The 21656-nt window shown below is 42.8% G+C and overlaps 2 protein-coding genes across 5 annotated transcripts in view; one reads left to right on the top strand and one right to left on the bottom strand.

Moving 5' to 3' along the window:
- snx2 (sorting nexin 2) overlaps window positions 1-10932 on the bottom strand; it is a 34142-nt gene extending 23210 nt beyond the window's left edge. For both annotated transcript variants that reach the window (XR_013791276.1, XM_079516413.1), the window contains exons 1-3: window positions 10701-10932; window positions 3056-3164; window positions 1382-1542 (exon numbers count right to left, since the gene is read on the bottom strand). Coding sequence is in view for 1 of the 2 variants with exons in the window: in XM_079516413.1 (XP_079372539.1) it covers window positions 1382-1542; window positions 3056-3164; window positions 10701-10799 (369 nt within the window). In the remaining variant the exon portion in view is untranslated. The remainder of the gene's footprint in view (window positions 1-1381; window positions 1543-3055; window positions 3165-10700) is intronic.
- Window positions 10933-11061: 129 nt separating this feature from the next.
- rnf214 (ring finger protein 214) lies at window positions 11062-19185 on the top strand. 3 transcript variants are annotated; one of them, XM_079516411.1, is made up of 7 exons: window positions 11062-11507; window positions 11600-11690; window positions 13369-13592; window positions 13712-13845; window positions 16239-16467; window positions 16637-16840; window positions 17625-19185. In XM_079516411.1, the coding sequence occupies exons 1-7, from the start codon at window positions 11496-11498 to the stop codon at window positions 18801-18803; spliced, it is 2073 nt and encodes a 690-aa protein (XP_079372537.1). In that variant the 5' UTR covers window positions 11062-11495; the 3' UTR covers window positions 18804-19185. The 3 variants fall into 3 exon arrangements, with proteins under 3 accessions (XP_079372537.1, XP_079372538.1, XP_079372536.1); XM_079516412.1 differs by having other exon boundaries at window positions 11062-11512; XM_079516410.1 differs by having other exon boundaries at window positions 11062-11516.
- Window positions 19186-21656: the final 2471 nt, after the last annotated feature.

The following is a 21656-nucleotide window of genomic DNA, read 5'->3' as shown; positions in this document are numbered from 1 at the left end:
TCGTAAAACATGAGAAGTCGCACCGCTTTGACAAGTTGACCATCTGTTCTGTCTAGAAGCAAGTCTCTCGATTGCCAGAGGGACCAGCTGAACGTTCATAAAGTAATGCTCTCACGTGTAATGAGAATAAGAAGTTTGCAAAGTTTAACCCCAGAACCAAATAGGACTAATAGGCTAATGCAACGTGGAAAGGATATTATGTAAAGCGACTTTGGGTACTTAGAAAAGCGCTAAATAAATTTGAGCTATCACTATTATTAATATTATTACTATTAAGCCTTTTCTACTGAACACTGCTCACCTTTGCTGAGGTAAAAAGATGATGCTGGGATCCAGAGCATACTGGAATGCTGCTATCCATAGATTATAGACCAGAGCTTTATTGATTACTGAGGGAGAAATCTGTCTTTTGGATTAACATATCCCATCCACACTGTCCTATGCTGGTATGGGGAATCTGGACATACAGTTGGAGGCCATCGATATTGTCCTTTTCTTTTTGCTGAGGTATGCGTGATCTGCGCAAAAGGACAGTTAACCCATTTTGGGCGGGAACCCCTTTTGGTGTTTTAAACATTATGTTATAATTTAGCTATTTAAAAATAGCAGATCTACAAGCTCATAGCGCGCCACCGAGTGGCGCGCTACGAGCTTGTAGGTCTGCTATTTTTGAAAAATCGTGAAAATATTTATTTCAGAAAACTGGAGGATTTAGAAGGAATTTTGAGGTCAGGCCTAAATGGGTCAAATGATAAGGGACAATATCGGTGGCACCCAACTGTAGCTATATTTCATCCATACTGTATGCTCATCAGATAGCAAGACTTATTAGGCTATTGTGTTGCATTCATGTGTATGTGATAAATATATTATTAATGAATAGGGTGGTGTGTCTGTTGGCTCCTGTGACATTAAGGCATGATAGACTATTATTATCACAAAAGGGTGGCCACACTGGCAAACACCTAATAATTCAGCTCTAAATGCGTGAAGTGATGAATAAATAAGAATGGGTTTGAATGTGTATCATGTCTAGCCTAGAATACAGTTTGCATTCAAGCATATCTTTTGACATCTTTTATCTTTTATAATGTGATGACAAATGTTGGGCACATAAATATTTTATTTGAGGTTTGGCACAATTGTAATTGATTTTGCATGAAGTATAAGGCATTCTAATGACAAGTAAGCAAAGCTTTCGTCTCGTAATTCTACTTCTGACGTCCTGAGTTTGAGTGTACGTCCGTCCAAATCAACAGACAAATAAAAAGATTGACGAATCAGAGTACAAATGATGTGGGAACTCGAGCTTAGTGAAAGAGGCCCACTGTCTTTGTGAAAAGAAGTGTACGAGCATCTCAACGTGTGTTTGTATGTGTACCTCATCAAAGGACGTGTGTGTAAACAGGTCATCGTGATCCAGCGTAAGACGTGGCGTGATCACAGAGATGGGCGGGGTTATGGGAGTAATAGCAGGGGAGGGGCCATCAGACAGGAGGACATCCCTCTCTGGACTGTCCAAAGATACTTCTTCTGTTGCTTCTACCACACACACACACACACACACACACACACACACACACACACACACACACACACACACACACACACACACACACACACACACACACACACACACACACACACACACACACACACACACACACACACACACACACACACACACACACACACACACACACACACACACACACACACACACACACACACACACACACACACACACACACACCTGAGTATGTGTGTTCATGCGCCAAGGTGTACAGTAGTGCTGCAAACAAATATTCCATATTTGAAGGAATATTCGATTTTTTTTAATATGCAGTTTACTGCATATTAGGCTAAAATATTGTATATTAAAATTATATAAATTTGACTTTCGATGTGTTTTTTTTTTTTTTTTATAATGTTTTATTGTTTTGTTTTTTTCATTTTTAAAATACAAGACATACAAGGAACATGGTACACAACAAAAAACAAAAACAAAAAACAACAACATCTATGACAAAACAAAACCAACAATAACGCATACCCACCCACCCACCCGCTAGCCCTGAGGGGAGAATAGACTTGTAGAAAAATGTACGATAATACTTACAAAAAATAATTGGGAAAGAAACTTGTAGGTAAGAAATGACCATAAAAAAGAAGCTAAAGAAGAGAGAGGGAAATGTATCAATTGCAGTTAAAGAATTAATATATAAAAGAAAAGGGTCCCGGGTTCTAGAGACGTTATTCAATGAGCCTCTAGTTGAGAATTAAACATTTTCTAGGTGAATAAAGGATAACAGGTCTTTAAGCCAGGATGTCGTGGCAGGGGGGCTAGGATTTTTCCAGTGAAGCAAAATGCGGCGCCTCGCTATGAGGGAGGCGAAGGCAACTGAATCTGCCTGACACACGTTGTGTTTTAAAAGTAATATTCAACTGTCATTTTTGGTGTGTGTGTTTAGTCTAGTCGAGTCTGTGATGGAATGAGGAAGTTACAAAGTGTCATCATTGGCAATCACTCGAAGCGAGTGACATGGCATTTCACAAACAGATAGGATGACTTTAAGTTAGACAAAATACTTTTAAGAAAGCAGTGTTAGACTATACATCTTTTAAATCACTTCTGAAAACAAATATTTACAGTCTGATTTCTCATTTTACTTTTGGAATTATCAGGTTTGGTCTTTTATGGTTTTATTAGTCGAGTGTGAAGCTACTGTCCCTCTGTGTGTCTGCCCTGAATGTATGTCACATATGAATGTTTGTCCATTGGAAGATGCCAAACGTGGTTCAACTTCAACTACGATATGCACAATTCTAGGCTGCTGTGTTGTTGCTATGCATGTTATTTACAGTTATATACTATTTTACTTCCAGGACTTCTAGTTTGTTTTACCAGTACTTATTTAATTGTGAAGTAGTGTGTATTTAATTGTGAAGTAGTGTGTATTGTATTGTTACATTTTAACATAATTTCTCCAATATTAGCTAAGTCAATAGCTGAGTGAGTGCGTGAGTGAGTGCGTGAGTGAGTGAGTGAGTGCACCTGCAAACAGGTCTTCGGGGTCATCATCAAAGAGTGCATCCTGTTTGGGTCCATTAGAGTTGCTACTGTCATCCTCCGCTGGTAGACTGGCAGGCTCAGACTCTGACTCCTAACACACACACACACACACACACACACACGCGCACACACACACGCACACACACACGCACGCGCACACACACACAACTGTAAGTCTTTGGACAGACACAAATGACCTCCACCAAATTCAAATATGGGCATCTCATTAAAAAATGATCTTCTTGATCCTAGAATAGTTTTGGACTCAAAACAAAACACTGTGCTTGAGGAAAAAGCTTAGATTTAGGATAGATAGTAACCAAAAACCACAGGATAATTGCATCCTCCTGGTTAGTCAAACCAAAGTTATAGAATTGTACCAACTAACACATTCTAATGCAGCACCAGCAACAAAATAGTAAAGAATACAAAGGTCAGGACCATCGTTCTAGGAATTAAGAGAGAAGTGCCAGGAAATATGACACAAAAACTAGTTTGAAGATTGTTATTATTACTTTCATAAAAATAAAAAAAACTTGACTGTCAGTGCAGGCAGGTCACACAATAAAAAGAAGAAGTTGCACAACAACCACATCTGGATTGTGCATATTCCAGTGAAATGCTCTCCCTCCCTACGGGCCATGTCTCATCGTCCTGACTTAACCACAGATCATGGCACTCTTCCTGACAGCTAATAGATACAGGAAACACAATCGGCCCGTCTGATCTTCTCTTCCACAGAACATCCATGGTGCAGACCACAGTTCAAACACTACAAGAGAAATGTACACTCACTATAATTCTGAGCGTCACATTTAACTCAACTTAGTTAAAATGATCAATTATGTTTCACCCGTAGATAGTAGGGCTGGGCGATATGACTTCAAATCATCGTGATTATTTCAAATATTTGCCCGAGATCACTATATCAAAAGCAAAGAAAGATAGTGAAAATAGCAGATCTAGTGTAGTTCTGATATTTTAGGATGTAATAACGGAATGCGACCCGCGACCAGACTATGGATAAGCGGTTGAAGATGGATGGATAACGGAATGCCTTGCTTCGGTTTCCTTGCTTCTTTGTTGTGTGACCTATGACCAAATACTTGGGTTCATATAAGGATTCCAGTAGTCAGAACGGGTTGAACTGGCCTGGGGTAAACAGTTAGGAAGGAAGACATGGTGCTGTGGAGAGGAAAGGAAAGAAGAATTAGCTGAGAGGACAGAATAAAAGAAAAGCATGAATGGAGAAGGATGTGAGGAGTTGAGGAATGAGTAGCCAGGAAATGAGAGGATGCGAGTGATGATAAAGAGTCGCTTCCTCCTTCCTTACTCAGCAAAAGAAGGTGTGTGTACTGTGAGAGTGTGTGTGTGTGTGTGTGTGTGTGTGTGTGTGTGTGTGTGTGTGTGTGTAGCCCACATTAGTGATGGATTGTTGATGACTGATTGTCCAACATGATAATTATGTGCAAGATATTGTGATCACAGACGAATCAAATCATGAATGCATTTTTGGACTTTCGATAATGCAGACAAAACGATATTCTATGATTATAATGTTTGTATTATATGTAATGAATTGTGCATCTCTTCTGCAAGCATGAATTTCCAGTAAATCTCATATCAGATAACCAGGAAGGTGCCATTGTGTAGTACATTGTACTCAGAAGTATTCCTGGTATCCTAGCAAAACCATGTAAGAGCGAGGCGATAGGAGGAGAAACATGAGAGTCCACAGGTATGCTAGAGCAAGAAAGGGACACCACAGGCCGTTGGACACACTCTCTCAGGTCAGTTTAGTATCATTGGTCAGCTAGCAGCAGACGGTTTTACAGACCGTGTAATGTTGCGTGTTCACACGGGCAGATGCAAAGATACAAAGATTCACAGCATATTTCTCATTTCAAATCTTTGTAGCTAAAGTTGAAGCAAGTCCAACTTATTTGTAGCTTAGTATCTTTTGTAGCAGCTAAAAACGTCGGATTTGCTTTGTAGCTCCACGTCGCTGGCTTCCATTGAAAATGAACGGTACACTGTATCTATCTACCCATGTGAACGCAACATACCGGTAAGTGTCAAGACTCAAGAGTGGCTCAGTCGGTTACCGTTTGTACTACACTCTAGGCATAGATTTAAGGGTGCACAATTCATAGTTCATCGGTATTGGCCAATATTTACTAATTAAAATGCATTATTATCGGCAAATCAGCATTGGCAAAAGAATCCTGTTAGCCGATATTTTATTTTATAATACGATATTTGTGTTTGAATGTAAAGCTGAAAAGGCCTTTTGTAATGATTGAAGGCTGCAGATTCAATCACTGTTTTCCAGGCAAGCTCTCAAAATGGTCTGTTGTAGAACAAATAAAATGAATAATAGCAAACAAATTGGTAAATGGTGCATTTATATAGCACCCTTATCCAAGGCGCTTTTTAGTTTTACATAGATCCATTAACACACAAATTCATACACCGATGGAGGAGGAAACCATGCACCAACCTGCTCATCGCGAGCAATTAAGGGGTTTTGCCAATGGGTTCCCAGATTGCTTCGGCACTAAACTCTGGGGTAGCCCGGGATCGAACTGGGAACCAGAGGCCGCTCTACCCGATCTAAACAAACAGGTAATAAGAATGCAGTGCTTGTTTTTTAGAAGTCTGCATATTTGGTACAGAGTTACCGTATAACAGGTCAAAATCAGTCAAAATTGCAATATCTGATTCATGCATCCCTAGATTGTGATGACCAGCTTGTGCCCAGTGCCACATGATTTTTTTCTACATAAACTAAATTAACACTAATGTGAACACTACCCACAGAAAAACAAACTGAAAAGTGAATGGCTTGGCGGCGAGTAGAAGAATGGTCCCAAAACTGAAATCGTAAAAAAATAATAATAATCATCTGTCCCTCAGAGCTGCCAATGAACCGCCATCACTTTAGTTCTCTAACTGACATAGCAGACTGTCTGAAATTCCATTTATCTGTCAAAATCACTGCACACAGTGCACAGGCTGCAGACCATGGAGGAAAGGTGGCAGGTTAAAGCCAGAGACTGAAATCTGTGCTGTTACTTTAACTTTGGCGATAAATTAACGCTACAGATCTGTGTAGGCAAAACTCCACTTAGTACAACAGTCCACCATACAGCATCTGTATGTATTGTATAGGTAGACTGTAGAAGGTCTTCAAGGTCATAGGAGTTCACGTGCCGGTCCAATGTATTCTGTGTTTATTGGACACAGTCAAGGGAGCGTCCTAACTATAAAAGCCCAGACTCACTCCGCTGATCACAAGGAAGGAGGATGACAGACCCAATGACACCACTGACAAACGACAGAGATACAAACACTGGCACACACTCACACAAAGTGCACACACATAATCTTGCCTGTGTATGCATTCACAAGCAGGAACACACACACACATACACGTTCTTAAAAAAAGGCTTTGTGTGTGTACAGTATGTGTTTGTGTGTGTGTGTGTGTGTGTGTGTGTGCAAGTAAGAGAGATGTTGATTAACTCACATCCCTGCCTTTCTTATCAGAATAGGCCAGGCCAGCCTCTCCCCGACTACAAACAAATGCACTTTAAGACTTTTATTTCAGACTTATAGCATGTTATGTAGACAGCACTAGAATTGCATTTTATGTAGTCATAGCACTTTATAGTATATATAGTATAGTATGTATAGCTTATAGTTTCATTATATAGATATTCCACTGTTACTTTCTTAGCTTACGCATGTTTCAAGATAACTTTTATGTATGTGATGTATTGCCATGCTTTTTCTGTTCTTGCTTATTGTAAGTCGCTCTGGATCAAGAGCGTCTGCTAAATACCTAAATTGTAAATTGTTATTTTGTGTTTTATATTTATGGGATCTGTTATGGCGATATTGGACAATATTATTTTCATTCACGCATCCCATTGCAAAACGTTCAATGCTGGCTCATTTAAAATCCACAAACCTACACTGAGCAGGTTGCACGACGACGTCCAAACATGGATATGGCCTTTTCAAGCTTGCCTGTCTCACTCTGACAGGTACACATACAGTACCTGTCAGAGTGTTTGTGGAAGAGGGGGAAAGTTGTACAGAAGAGGACATGGCACTACAAATATTTCCACATCTAGACCACAGCGTGACATACATCATCCAAAGATATGGCCATGTCTATGATTGCAGACTTGGCATTCACCTTCTGCATGGACAATATGATTATTTTCCATAACATATCTGCACAGTGCACAAAAAGAGGAAAAGCAGAGTGGGCAGTAAGGAAGGGGAGAGAATGGAAAAGGCAGAACAAGAATCTTCATTGCCACAATACACAGGCCAGAACTGGTGGAATGTGCTTCCGTCATAGTAGAACGACACATCTACGAGGGTACACCCAAACATACAGGTCAAGAAGCTGTAATAAAGCGCCTAGAGCAGGCGTCTCTTCCTGGTTTTTAAACAGCTGGTAGATGGAAATTGCACTTGTACGCGGCTTCAACTTGACGCGTCTGCAAAGCGTTTCCGTGGTTTTTTTGCTGACGCGTCAAGTTGCAGCCGCGCGCGAGCGTCATTTCCATCCACATAAATCAGTAATTAGCCACTGAGCAACACAGCACAGTACTGCACAGGATACAATGATCGGAGCCATGACCATGACTAGGCAACCACTACATGAATTCTGCTTTTGATAGTATATTAGTTACAAGGTGTGTTACCATTAACAACAGCTACACCGATGTTGTCTCCATTGCCGTTGTCTCCCTCTCCCGAAGGATAAAAGATCATTACAATGATGTCAAATCTACAATAATAAATGGTGGCACATCTAGTGTCCGCTGTTCTTCAAATAACTTCATTGACATTTTCAACCTGCAGCTGTCCTACCTGACAGGGTCAAAATCTCTCTCAATTGAATTTGAAGACTAGGGGGAGACCACCTGCAACCACTGCTGCAGTGTACTGTATTATATAGTATTACAGATTGATTAATAATTGTCTCCACCAGGCCGAAGGCATGGGGAGAGAGTAAGTTTTGCACTTTGTCCGTGTGTGTGGGTTCGTGTGTGTGTGTCCGTCCGTCTGTGTACAGCTAACCTCCGGCACCATTAACCCGGTCGATGCCAAATTTTGCACACACTCCCTGGATGCCAACGATGAACCTCTGCCCCTAATTTTCCTGAACGGCCTGTTATAGCGCCACCAGGAGGCCGACTTTTGAAAAACACATTTTTGGATAATACTCTCCAAAGATCCTGCAAATCGTTACACACCATCTCTATAGTCGTTGAACACGACTATAGAGATAGTGTGTATCCGGCTTGAACAGCCGGATCTGTCCGATATTTCATATTCCATCCTTATTGGCTAACATTGGCTTTCAAAGTTTGCAGGATTAGCCCGTTTTGAACAAAAAGCTGCAGCGTGCAATTTACGTGAGATTTTTCACAGACTTTCCTAATGAATATATCCCACCCTTTTCACATTGGCCTGTTATAGCACCACCAAAAGGTGGATTTTTCAGAAATGGCACCCTTTTCACATTGGCCTATTATAGCGCCACCAGGAGGCCACCTACAACCTGACCTGCCCTGGTGGAGACCTGTGCCCAGAGGGGCACTTTTTCTAGTTTAATATGTTTAAGAATTTAAATAATTCCTGTATTGTAGCTTTAAATCTTAATCTCTGCCGTGTATAGTCTAGACACATGGTGGTGGCAGTAGGTGCCCACAATGTCCACTAATGAACAGAGAAAACAAACACACCACTACTCTGTAGCCTATCCTATGTTTTAATTTTAACAGCAGATAGGTATCTGCTGTTAAAGATGACCTGAAATGGTACAGGGCATTTAATTTGCTAGTTAAAAAGGCAGCTGTGCACGTCTCCGCTATACAGCAATGGGGTTGGGAACTGCACACAGCTTTGAAACCTCCAAACCAGACTAGAGTTCTCAATTTCAGCTGGCTACAGACAACAATTTATGCAAGTTGGGTTCGAGTTGCACAATCATTGCGAGTTGTATTTTTAAGTTCCGCTGCCAGTTCCAGGAAGTTTAGTTACTGAAGGCTGCCATGACGCTGTTGGGGAAGATGAACTACAAATGAATGGATCAGTTGTTGGCTCGTTCAGCCGTTTCTGGCATTAACCATCTCTGTTTTCTCTCTCTTTTTTTCTGGGCATGGGTCGGGCTCATAAATGTACGATATGATTGGGCTTGGGTCAGACTCAGGCTTCAAATCATTCAGGCTGGGCCAGGCTTTACTTTTACAGCCCATTGAGAACTCTAGACGTCACGAGACACAACCAACCTGGCGGAGACATGTGCTCCGCTGAGCACCAGTTTCTAGTTAACTATGTCTCCAACTTGCCTAGCATGACTGCAGATATTCTCTAACAAAACAAAAAAGTCAAAAAATATATATACAGTTGTACTTTAACCCATTAAAACTGTCTGACTCTACAAATGTCTTCTAAATCCTAAAAGTTTTCTGAAAACCGTATGTGAAAAACGTATGTTGTTATAAAAGTATAAACTTTTTCAGGACAATATAGTCCTATTTGGCCACGAACCCCCATCTCAAAATATTTTGTTCCAGAAGCGAAGATTTGAGTAAAACAAAATCACAAATGTTTTTCAAAAATCTACAAGCCTGTGAGCTTGTATATCTGCTATTTGTAATAGCCAATCAATGTGCTATATATCCGGGAAGTTAAAATCTAAAATGACACAGAATGCGTTCCCGGATTTAATGGGTTAAAGGGGCACAATGCCACTTGTGCACAAACGATACTTATCTCAGGAGTCCAGGACAGAGAAGTTGCATTTTTTACTTTTTTCTGCTTTGCTATGAATATGATGCTTATTTAATATTTGCATAACCAGAGAGCTGCTTGTGTATTTGTTTTGACACTGACCAAAATATGATTTTGTGGTGTTCTGAAATGTATTAAGCTCATTTTAGTTTTAGGTTCATACCATTCTAACCCTTTTCTCAGGCTTATGTTAAACTTCATACTTGGATAGTCTTGGTCTCAGCCTCTCAGGGTACGTAGCATGTATTTGTTTCGACTCTTGAGCATGAATTTGTGGACAAAAGGAATTTGGGGAGGGTCCCTCTCCTTCTGAGATAATCAGGGGTCTGTAGTCTGGGCCCAGACAGACTGTTGAGTTTAAAACCAGTTCACATGAGGTAAGAAGACTGCCTGGCTGGCTCTCTGCCTGCATGGCTACCTGTGACTGACTGTCACCTGACCTGACACTGAGCAACCCGGAAGAGGGCAAAATATACACACAGTCTGCGTTTTAATGCGCAAGTATGCACTTCATGAAAACACTGAGCTTCATGAAAACACTGAGCTAGTCTTAGCTAGAATTACAGTGTGCACCGACCGTACACTGCACAGTATAACGCCCCCAGTGTTATTTTATCCATTTTGTAACTCTGAGGGTGTATAAATGTAACTACCGGTAAATGGAACCTCCATGTTAATTTGGTTGTATAATTATGTTAACTCTCAGAGTTAAAGGGATTTCAGTGTGTTTATGTGTCAGATGAAAGCATCACGCCCAGTGGAGTGGTCCCCTCCTCGGCCTCGCATCACCCATGCACCCCCTCCTCACCTCTTGTGTTGTGGCCGGCTCTGGAAAAAGATCTTCCCCGTCTTCCAGTTCCTGGAAGTCGGTCTGCTCCGGTGGAGGATCCCTGGCCGTGTCCGCCATCTTCACTCCCTGCCTGGGCTTAATAACAATAATATATCCCGATCGAGAAAACAGTCGATAGAGACAGACAGAGAGAGAAGAGAGGAGAGCAGCAGAGGGAGTCAGGAGGTTCTCCCACTGCTGTCATGTGACTTCTCACAGGAAGACGAAGGAGGTTAAAGTGTAGATCCCAGTGTCCGAAGGGACAGCCACGCTGTGATAGAAATTTAGTTTACTTTGAATTATTAATTTTGTTTTTGTAAGACGTGTTTGAGCACGTAGAAAAGCGCTATATGTATATATTACTATTGTTATTATTTTTGTTGTTGTATTGTTAATATTGTTGTTATTATAATAATAATATTATTGTTGTTAGTACTTTTCTACAGAATATAATGTGCATAACAAATGTGGTGATCATCATATATGATCCCATTGTTATATTAGACGTGACAGTAAACTAGCCAATGACAGCGCGGATGTCACTCTGGGCTATGGGATTTAAACAGTTGCGTTGAGTTGTGATTGGAGGACCGTGTTCCGCCTGTTTCAACCATTTCCGTGTCAAACCCGACCCGTTCCATATGTTGTTCGTGCTAGTAGCGACACAGTTGATTATACACAGTGTTATTATAATAATAGTAGTAGTTATTATAAGACGACGGACAAATAAAATAATAACGCTACGTGGAAGAACGCTGAGGCCTTGTTCCTGAAATGATAACTTCGGTGAGGCGAGTGAGTGATTTAAAATTTACACCGGGGGTAACATCAAATCACCATTCTTGTGTTGATATAACTTTTCGTTTCGGTTCAACCAGGCTGGTATGGACGGTGTTGGTGAGCTGGGCACAGCGATGACTTCAGGAAATGGACACGATTCTGCCCCAAACCTTGGGAATCGACTACAAGGTAATATTAAATTAAATAAGGAATTTGGTTTGTCATGGCCGCCATGTTGGCTCCAGACCACTGCTGCATTTGGAGCTGATGTGATGTGATGGGTTGGTTTAATCGCCTGCATGCACGTCACCGTGCTGCGTTTTGTTTAATGGGGAGGCCCTTTGATTCACTTTGACGCAACGTTGCTTATTGAACAAGAGACGTGGCACTTGGTAGGTTATTGTTCATTTATATATCATTGGTACTGGTACAGGCTAGCACCAAGCTACGTTTATAAGTTGCAACACCCTCCATTAACACAGCCCATTCATGAAACAGACTTTATTGATTGATTTAATACTTTATTGGCATTAATGTAATCAGTACAGGGTACAGTCAAAAACATGTCCAAAGGGATCACTGAAAAAAGTCCTTGCAGTCTTGTTTCTATTCAGGTCCTGACCAGGCGGCTGTAAAATGAACCATTAACCATTGTACTGTAGCAGCATCACCATAGTACCATACTAAGTTTTGCCAGATACACTTGTCATATCCTTGTATTTTCCATAGCTCCATATGGAACCTCTCCCTCCGCTATGTAGGTCCGAGATGAGGTTCCACTGCCCTGGGTACCGGCAGAGCTGAACACTGGTGAATATTTGCCACAATGCACAATTCTTTGCTTTTTCTGCACATCATATCCAAAAAGTAAAGGGGTAAGTAGTGGGGTACCTAGCTCCTTTCGGAACCCTACGTTAAAGTTTCTGACATTTTGATGACTTTATGTAGGGTTCCTTCTCACCGGATTCAAGCGACATGGGATGCAATCTGATTTCCCCTGACTTACCCCTGTGCTGCGGTGTGGGTGTCACGCTGACATATTCCAAAAGAAGCATATGCACGCTATAGGATACAACGAACCCTCTCACCCCCCCCCCGAACGGCACAGAAGCCGTTAAGTATTTTTAATGTTTGTACGACCGTTTGGCAGCTCTGAAATTCTCTCTTCGGTCCCTCCTTGTTGACATCTCGGTTGGCTAGCTGCGCCTACGAGGCGCGTAGGGAGGCGCAGCTAGCCAACCGAGCTGCTGGAGGCGGTACAATGGGATGTCAACAAGAGAGAATTTCAGAGCTGCCAAAACGGTCGTACAAACATTAAAAATACTTAACGGCTTCTGAGCCGTTCGTGGGGGGGGTCAGAAGGTTCGTTGTCTCCTATAGCGTTCATATGGTTCTTTTGGAATATGTCAGCGTGACACCCACACCGCAGCACAGGGCTAAGTCAGGGTAAATCAGATTGCATCCCATGTCGCTTGAAGCCGGTGAGACCGGACCCTACGCGGTAGGTCCAAAGGAGCTCAACCCGGGGGGTCCGGAGACGGGCTATGGGGTACCCAGAGCTTTACTTTTTAGATATGATGTGCGAAAAAAGGTAAGAATTGAGCATCGTGGCAAATATTCACCGGTGTTCCGCTCTGCTGGTACCCGGGGCATTGGAAACTCATCTCGGAGCTACATAATGGAGGGAGAGGTTCCATATGGAGCTGTATTTTCGAGATACCGTTAAGTGTGAAAGATGTTCCTCTGCGGCTAGTGTGAAGTTTAGACGTTAATCACTTGGCTTAGCAGATGATGTGCGAATGACTTTCAACTATTTGTGACAACTTGGCGTAGTTTGATTTTTGCTCTCCTTAATTTCCCCACCTAGAGCCTGGTTCTGAGGATGGCCATGTCAATGGCCTAATGTTAGAGAGAGGTGTAAACACCGACGAGGACTGGGAGGCACAGATAAAAGCCATGGAGGAGTATGGGGTCGGCCTGGAGAAACAGCACAGCACACTGCTCACACAGCAGGAGCAGGAGGAGGCAGAGTACCAGAAAACAAAACTTCAACTTGAGCAGAAGAAGGAGGAAGGAAAACGCCAGCAACATGTACGGATCACGCCATTCTCTCTCTCACACACATATTGTCATGTGCATGCCATTGCCATACATGCTGCGGCAAGTTAGCATCCAGAGGAGACACTAACATGTTGCAACTCTGTTCCAAGGTCCTGATGGATAAACTAGACTCTGTACGTGTTAAGCTCCAGCTTAATAACTCCAAGGCCAGCAGGAAGAACTTCCTAGCGAAGAAAGAGGAGTTGAGCATAGAGAAGACCAAAGCAGAGGAGGAGAGGAACAGGTAAACACTCGATCAACGATATGTCAAGGTTGTTTTTTGTGTGGGTTTTTTTCTATGCAGGATTGCAGGTCTATGATAATTCTGATCTTATTCTGTTTTTCGTTCATCTGAGAAGTGGACATTACTTCTCTAGTCCTCCCAGTGTTGTTAAAATATGTGAGGGGGTCCGTGTTTTCTTGGTTTCTCATTATTATAAGCTTCTCTGGTAAACGAGCAAAAATAACAGATTGGACTCCTGACATAATATCACCATTGACCATGCAGGCTACCCCCCTTCTAAACTGTCTGTGTATCTGTCTGGACTGCATATGTCATGAATCACTGACGTCAAATACTGGTCTCCAAGTAAATTACCTAGGCCCGTCACAATCATTACATAATTGCCTAATTAAATTATTTGAGATAATCACAATTATTTTGCATAATCGTCGTAATCGTTTCAATGGTGAAAATTCTATAAAAATGGCAGATCTACAAGCTCACAACCCCTTGCGATTCAACCAGTTGTGAGCTGCGGCTATTTCCACTATATACTTTCTTGAAAGTATAAAGTTATTAAATGTCGGTCAACTAATTTCTTTGGTTATGTCATATCTGCCCCTGGCATACTTAAGTCTAAAAGCCAAGCAGAAATAAATTCTATTCATAATGTTCCCAGTGTTCAACGACAATCAATTATTGTCTGACAATTAATTGTCAAATGTCATAATCGTGACAGCCCTACAAGTACCTTGATGATGAGTATTGAGTTCTGCTGTTCTGCATGGAGCTCCACATGGCTCCAGACTGGACACTGGTACTTCAATAGTTGACTTATTGAATTCTGCCGCTCAAAATAAAAATGGTGGCAGACTCATCCTGCCCATTGTGAATATACCTCAACAACCAGCAAATGCATAGTCGAGAATGTGAAACTCCCCCCCCATATTAGTATGATTATTGTTTTAGCAGTGGTGCGTCACGCGCGCACAGTGCCGCACACGTGCATGCACCTACATGTGTGCATGCGAACAGAACAGTTGATATAGCCTAAGCCTATATTGTTAAATAGTAGCGTGTAATCGTGTATGTTTGTGTTTGTGTGTCGCAATCTCGCGCCTCGCGGCCGTTTGTGTGCGCTGTCTCCGTTGTGTTCTCCCCCTCATATTTGTATGATTTTTATATTATTATATTAATAACGTGTATGCAGCCGCGTTTGGTTTGAAGTTATATGGAGTGACGTTCTGACATTGCAAACATGTCTTCCCCGTCAAGCCGTGAGGGATCATGCTTGTCTGCTGCGTTGCGACTTGTGAGTCTGCACTGTCTCAGACAGTGTGTTAGTCTGCAGACTGCGTGGCTGCCAGGGATATATGTCTCTCCCCTTGGGCCCTTCCCATCATATATAATATATATCTATGCTTCCCATTGCCCAGAGGCCGCTTTGCCGCCCTATTGGCTAGAAGCAGCCAATCACAAGGTTGTTGCCAGTGTTGCCAGAAATAAGCTAACCAACCATGTTACCCTCAAGTCCTAACTATTACTCAAAGTATATTTTTAACACCATATATTTCACTGTGTAGTTTATGAATTGAACACATTGATAACGTTCCCTGCTGCGTTTCCTTGGTGCGGTTTACACAGCCAGTGTGAAGGCAAACGCAGGAAATTAAAAATGCAAGAATGATGCAACTTGTCCACCCATTCGCATCAAGTCTACCTAAGTAGAGGTGTGAATGCGACTTTAGATGAAAATACCTGGTCTGTAAGCTTCCCCGTTTTTACTACCCCGTTTTGCACCAGTGAGGGGAGGGAGGGGCTAGCCCACACCGTACCCGCTGCAGTCAGCGAACACAGAAGTCAAGGCAGACGGCTGTGGAACGTGATGCACAACGGACCTGCGCTTATGGCTGAAACACAAATAAAACCTTTGGCAAAAACATAAGCCCAACACGAGGATAAAGGAAACATTCAGTCACAATGTCCAGTTTGCTAATTCACAACGGTCAATATAAGTAAAATAATATAGCCTTTCCATAGGAGTATATTTTTCCAAGAATAATACAGCCAGTAGCATATTAAGTAAAACATTATAGTGGCTATTATGGGACATGTACACTAACTCATTTACCTCAGGGAATGTTTTGATAAAACCATAAAATGGTCTAAATCTCATGGAATAAATGGATGATCAAATCTAGGAGTTTTGACGATAACTAACTAACTAGGGTCGCCTTGCCCCCCGCCCCTCCCTCCTCTTACTGGTGCGAAACGGGGTAGTAAAAACGGGGACGCAGTCTGTAAGCTCACAAAGCGTGAGCATGTAAATCAGCTATTTTTGCTGAATGTTCACCTACATGCCAAGTATATAGATACTGGTTTATCTGGTTAAAATTCTCTTCTCCTGCTGCCAGGCTGTCGAAGGAGCTAGAAGAAAGCGATAAAAGGCTGGTGCTCCTTGAGGAGGAGCAGGCTGAGGAGAAGCACTCATGGGAGAAGGAGTTGGAGGAGCTGAGGAAGGAGATGGAGAGGGTGCAGAAGGATGCGAAGGATGCTGAGACACTTGCCTTGCAGGACGAGATCACTGCAGTGGAAAAAAACAGAGAGGTGACCATGGCTCGCATCGATGCCTGGCTCAAAGAGGTACGATTCAACGGCAAACAGGCCAACAAGTTAACATTGTTTAATTTATGAAACAACTGGATGGAAACAGACACACCATGTGTCCGTTTGTCTATCAAAGTCACATTTTCAGCAATTCATAGTGCTTTACAGGCAACACTGTGAGAAAATGTGGCTGATATTGTTGCAGGTGGGTCAGTATCTGAGTGTTCTGAAGATGGACCCCTCACCACCGCAGCGCCATTTGAGACAGGAATGGGAGAAACATGAGAGCCTGGTCAGGAACAGTCGGGGCCAGCTCCAGGTTACCTTCCAAGAAGTCCTGCAGCAGCTCCGACAGGGCAACGAGGTTGAATCCAAGATTAAAGTACCTACTCTGCCGCAGACTCCCATGGTAACTTCATACAGTTATAAATAATACATCAAAAGACCACAAATATGTTAAAATGTTTTGACTACAATCTTCTACAACATTATTAAATTATTAAACTAGGGGTTGCAAACCCCCTGGGGATTCAAATGCCATCAATGCATTGGAAGGGAGCATTCAATGCTCCAGTAGACGCAAAACGTTATATTTAGGCACAAATCGTTATATTATGACGTTTTGGAGAAATTCAGTAGGCTGCATTCTGCGTTGATCACTACTGTTTTGACATCGGTGACGTGCATTGTCTGACATTACAAACACTAAATCTCACCCTAACCTCAGTCTTAACCGGCCATGTAAGTCCCCTAAGCTCATATCAGTTTTAACCATCCATTTAAGTCCCCTAACCTCATATCGGTTTTAACCATCCATGTAAGTCCCCTAACCTCATATCAGTTTTAACCAGCCATGTAAGTCCCCTAGCCTCATAACAGTTTTAACCGGCCACTAGTCAGTTGACAATGTGCGTTGTCGCTGGTAGATGTGATCAACCGCACAGAATGCAGTCTACTGAACTCTGGTAGGTCAGTAGACGCGTCTACTGGAGCATTGAATGCTCTGATTAAATGTGATTTTGTCCTTTTCAATACATTGATGGCATTCGAAATGTGAGAAATTGTGAGGTAAATAGGATTTTTATGTGTTATTTACAAAAATGTGGTTGCAATGACAACGAATGATAATTGTGATACAAGACTGAGTCCGAGTAAATGCATAAATAATCCATCCACCTCCTCTCCTCTCATAGGTGGATCTGATAATCAGCCAGATGCGGCCGCAGCCAATGCCCCGTCCCCCGTTCCTGCCCTATCAAATGGGGCCTCCGCCTCCTAATATGGCTAACATGGGGTTCATGCCTCGGCAACGTCCTCCCTTCCCACACCAACCTTATCCATACCAACCGTATCCCCACCCACACCAACCTTATCCACACCCCACCCAGCGCTACCCATACCCGAACCACCCACACCTGAACCAGCCTAACCCGCACCTGAACCAGCCCCACCCAAACCAACAGCCACACCCGAACCAGCAGCCGCACACACACCCAAATCAGCAGCCCCAGCACCCAAACCAGCCCCCCACACACCCAAATCAGCAGCCCCAGCACCCAAACCAGCCCCCCACACACCCAAATCAGCAGCCCCACCACCCGAACCAGCAACACCCAAACCTACCCAACCCAAACCAGCCACAACCAAACCAGGCCCACTCATACCAACAACAACTACAACAACAACAACAACATCTACAATTCAGACCCCAGATGAGAGTGACCCCACCACCCAAACTCTCTTCCTCTCCTGTCCAAACCCTCCACCCTACTACTCCATCACCCACACTTCCATCTACCCAGTCCCCCACCCAAACCCTCCACCCTGCACCCACCTCCATATCATCCTCCTCCACAGTCCCACCCGCCTCTGCTGGAAAACTGGACAAGCTCCTGGAAAAACTGGGGGTGAACTTCCCACAATACACCCGGGCCCAGCTCATGTCTGCGCTCCAGCAGATCAAGAGCTCTCGTGGCACGATGGCGGGTCTGTCTATGGACGAGGTCGTTGAGCAGGTGGGGCTCAAACTGGCTGACAAACCGGCACCGGGCCCCATCAGCAGGCCTACTGCCAGTGCCACTGCAGCAGTCAGGGGCTTCTCTGGACCACCCCAGCACCCCCCTGGGCCCATTCAGAGGCCCCCACACCCACCTCAGACCCTCCACAACAAGCCTGTGTACGCCTCCTCTCCGCCTCCCTCCCCTCAGCAAGCCTCCACCACTAGCAGAAAGCTATGTCTAGTGTGCCAGAACCAGGTGGAGGCAGAGAGCCAGCATCCACTGAGTTGCCCTCACATTGTCCACAGGGACTGCATCAGCGTTTGGCTCCAGACCAGTAAAAGCCAGGCCTGCCCCTTCTGTCCTTGCAAGTGATTCAGGGATGAGAGGATGATGTTATATATCAACAACATGAGTTCACCAGAGTTGCAGTTAGTCATGTACTACTGTTGAAAATCGGGAACTAGTTCATACAATTGATCAGCATAGAATATTTTCTATTGAATAATGTGGTTTAGGAATGCATTAATGTAATGTAAAAGACAGTTATACAATATTAATAGCCTTTAATCAACATTGAAATTGACTCAGGTTAACTTTATATTTTATTTTATTTTTTACTTTTTTATGTTTCATTTTATAGAGAAATTAAGTTATCGTGTTGGGATAGACGATCGGTGAACTGAAGCCAGACCTATTTGGGTTTTTATGTAAATGAGTATAAAACTGACATACAATAAAGTACTTTTCAAGTAAAGATTGGTAGTCTTGTCTGCAGCAGTGCGCAAGTAATGACAATGAAAAGCACAGATGGAGAATTTGAGAGGAAGAGAGAGGTCAGTGAAGACTGAAGACACAAATGTCGTTGGTGTCAGCCACGACAAATGGAGCTATGATAGCCTATGTGTGCTGTGTAGAGTATGGTGAAGGCAGATGAAACACACAACTTCAGTAAACGGCTGACTAGAGAAAACTGCCTCAACATCTGTCTCCCCTCTAACTCACTGTCACTGCTAACAGGTATTCACCACCAGGGGGCCATGTGTGACAGTGAAAGAGTTACAGTAGTGTGTACATTCGAGGTGTCTCTGCCTTGTGTGTTCCCATAGCTGGAGTATGTGCAACCAAACATTTTACATCATCAAACTTAAGTGTCCCCTTGAACTCCTGTCAGGTTGATGGGACCCCCTGAGACACACTCCCACCCCCCAGCCACTGAGGCATGTGCCAGTGCTGCACTTGTCTGCTGAGCAGTAATGAGCTGATATTTACACCAAATAAAAGGGCCCGAGCCAGCAGGGCCCTGGAAGACACTGCTAGAAGTGAGATGGTCTCTTGAGGGCCACAACAGGGACGGAGAGACATACTGTACTTGCAGAACATAGATGCACACATGAACGAAAGGTTGAGCATGCACAGACACACACACACACACATATTGCAGTGTGTGTCAAGTGACAAGCATAAATGAAGCACACAAAAGAAACAGACATATACATACATAGACCTTTTCGAACACAGCACACGTATTAACACTGCGCTCATCCTACAACATGTACACATACAGTATACACAGTGCCCTGTCCAACACAAGAATACACACAAAACACCCACAAGCACCCTAAGAACCACAAGAGACAGTGCCCCTAAAGATTTCCTTCGATAAACACATACACACACTGCCTATACACATGCAGGCAGTGAGGGACTGACTGCATGTCCCCGGGGATGTCCCAGCCTGCCTTAATGGGAGCCACTCAGTGGTCGATAGAATAGGTTAAAGGAGCCATTGCATTCCAATAAATATCCACAGAGGGAGGCTGGCTCTGCAAGTGTCTCAGAGCTGAGAGCAGTTGGGAACAGACACGGTCTAACAGTGTGACATATACAGTAACAGATAGACACAAGGAGCATGGACCAGAAATGGTATCGTTATCAGTCGAAAAGAGTCAATTCAGGGCACGCTGAATGTGCACAGAGAGAGTGTGTGTGTGTGAGAGAGATTTTAGCTGATCAATATCGGTGTTTGTGTGTGCACTGTTTATGCCTGCATGTGTGTATGTTTGTGTTTTGTGCGTGTTATACCATATGTGCGAGTGTGTGAAAGTGAAATAATGTCAGTGTGCTGCCTGAGATGACAAAGCTGTGGTGTGTTTCTGGACTGCTGGCTGCCTCCTGTTTACTGTCTGAAGTCCAATATCTCTCTCCTCTAACAAACTACTCTCTCCCCTCTCCGTCTCTCTGTTTCTCTCTCTTGGTCTTCAAAGGTTAGTCTCTGCCCTGCTCTGACAGTTACTCATTTTACAGCTGGCCATGCCAATAAAGCAGCACATTTCACACCGTCTAAGGAATGGATAATGGTCAGGAAAATAAAAACTTTTGATTGTAAAAGGTTCAGTTACTAAAATCAGCACTATATTCTTCCAAGCAGAATCTCATTAAGGTGGATATTTTGCAATAGATGTCAGTAAACAACATTACAACATAATTGATACAATATTGTTTGTTTTGTACTATAAAACATGCCAAAAGTTCAGTGTTTCAGTATTCCAAGTTGTGTTGCATTAATTGTTTTGGGGGTTACAGGTATTAAGCATAATGTAATAATAAGATAAACTAGTGTGTTGAGTTGTGTCGATATAAATACTTCCCTCAATTTCTCAATCTGCTACTTAGCTGCTAATGTAGTGGGGTCAAAGTTGCAGTCTGGGTGAGGTCAAGTCTAGCCCTATCAGAACAAACTTCTATCACAAGTTCACGTCGCACACATTTACTGATTGACAAAAGTTCAAATGTCTGTCTTTCTGACAAAGCCTGATTGTAGACCAACCAACCAACCTGCTTACATTGTTCAATGGTAACATCAATAATCTAGGATTAGACTCTTACGCTACTCATAGCGTATGTAGCCGCCCGTAGTAGATCACTAGGAAAGAGAAACAACTAGAAAAAGTGCCCCTCGGGACACAGGTCTCCACCAGGATATGATCGTTTGTGACGTAACAGTATATTCATAATGCTTAGTAATGTTATAAAGATGAATGCATGCTGTGTTTTAAAAAAAATGCATACATTAAATGACAGATCTGGCGTGATTACATGACTATAAAGATCACTTGTGTGATATTTTGATCAAATCTGATCAAATCCACCTTCCTAATTGTAATAAATAGATCTAGCACTATGTTTGTATGTTTGCTTACTTGTGTGTGTGTGTGTGTGTGTGTG

Source organism: Electrona antarctica (genome assembly GCF_951216825.1).
Source record: "Electrona antarctica genome assembly, chromosome: 12".
In the NCBI taxonomy this organism is placed as follows: Eukaryota; Metazoa; Chordata; class Actinopteri; order Myctophiformes; family Myctophidae; genus Electrona; species Electrona antarctica.
The sequence above is the reverse complement of the archived record's forward strand: the minus strand, read 5'-3'. Positions and strand labels throughout refer to the sequence as shown.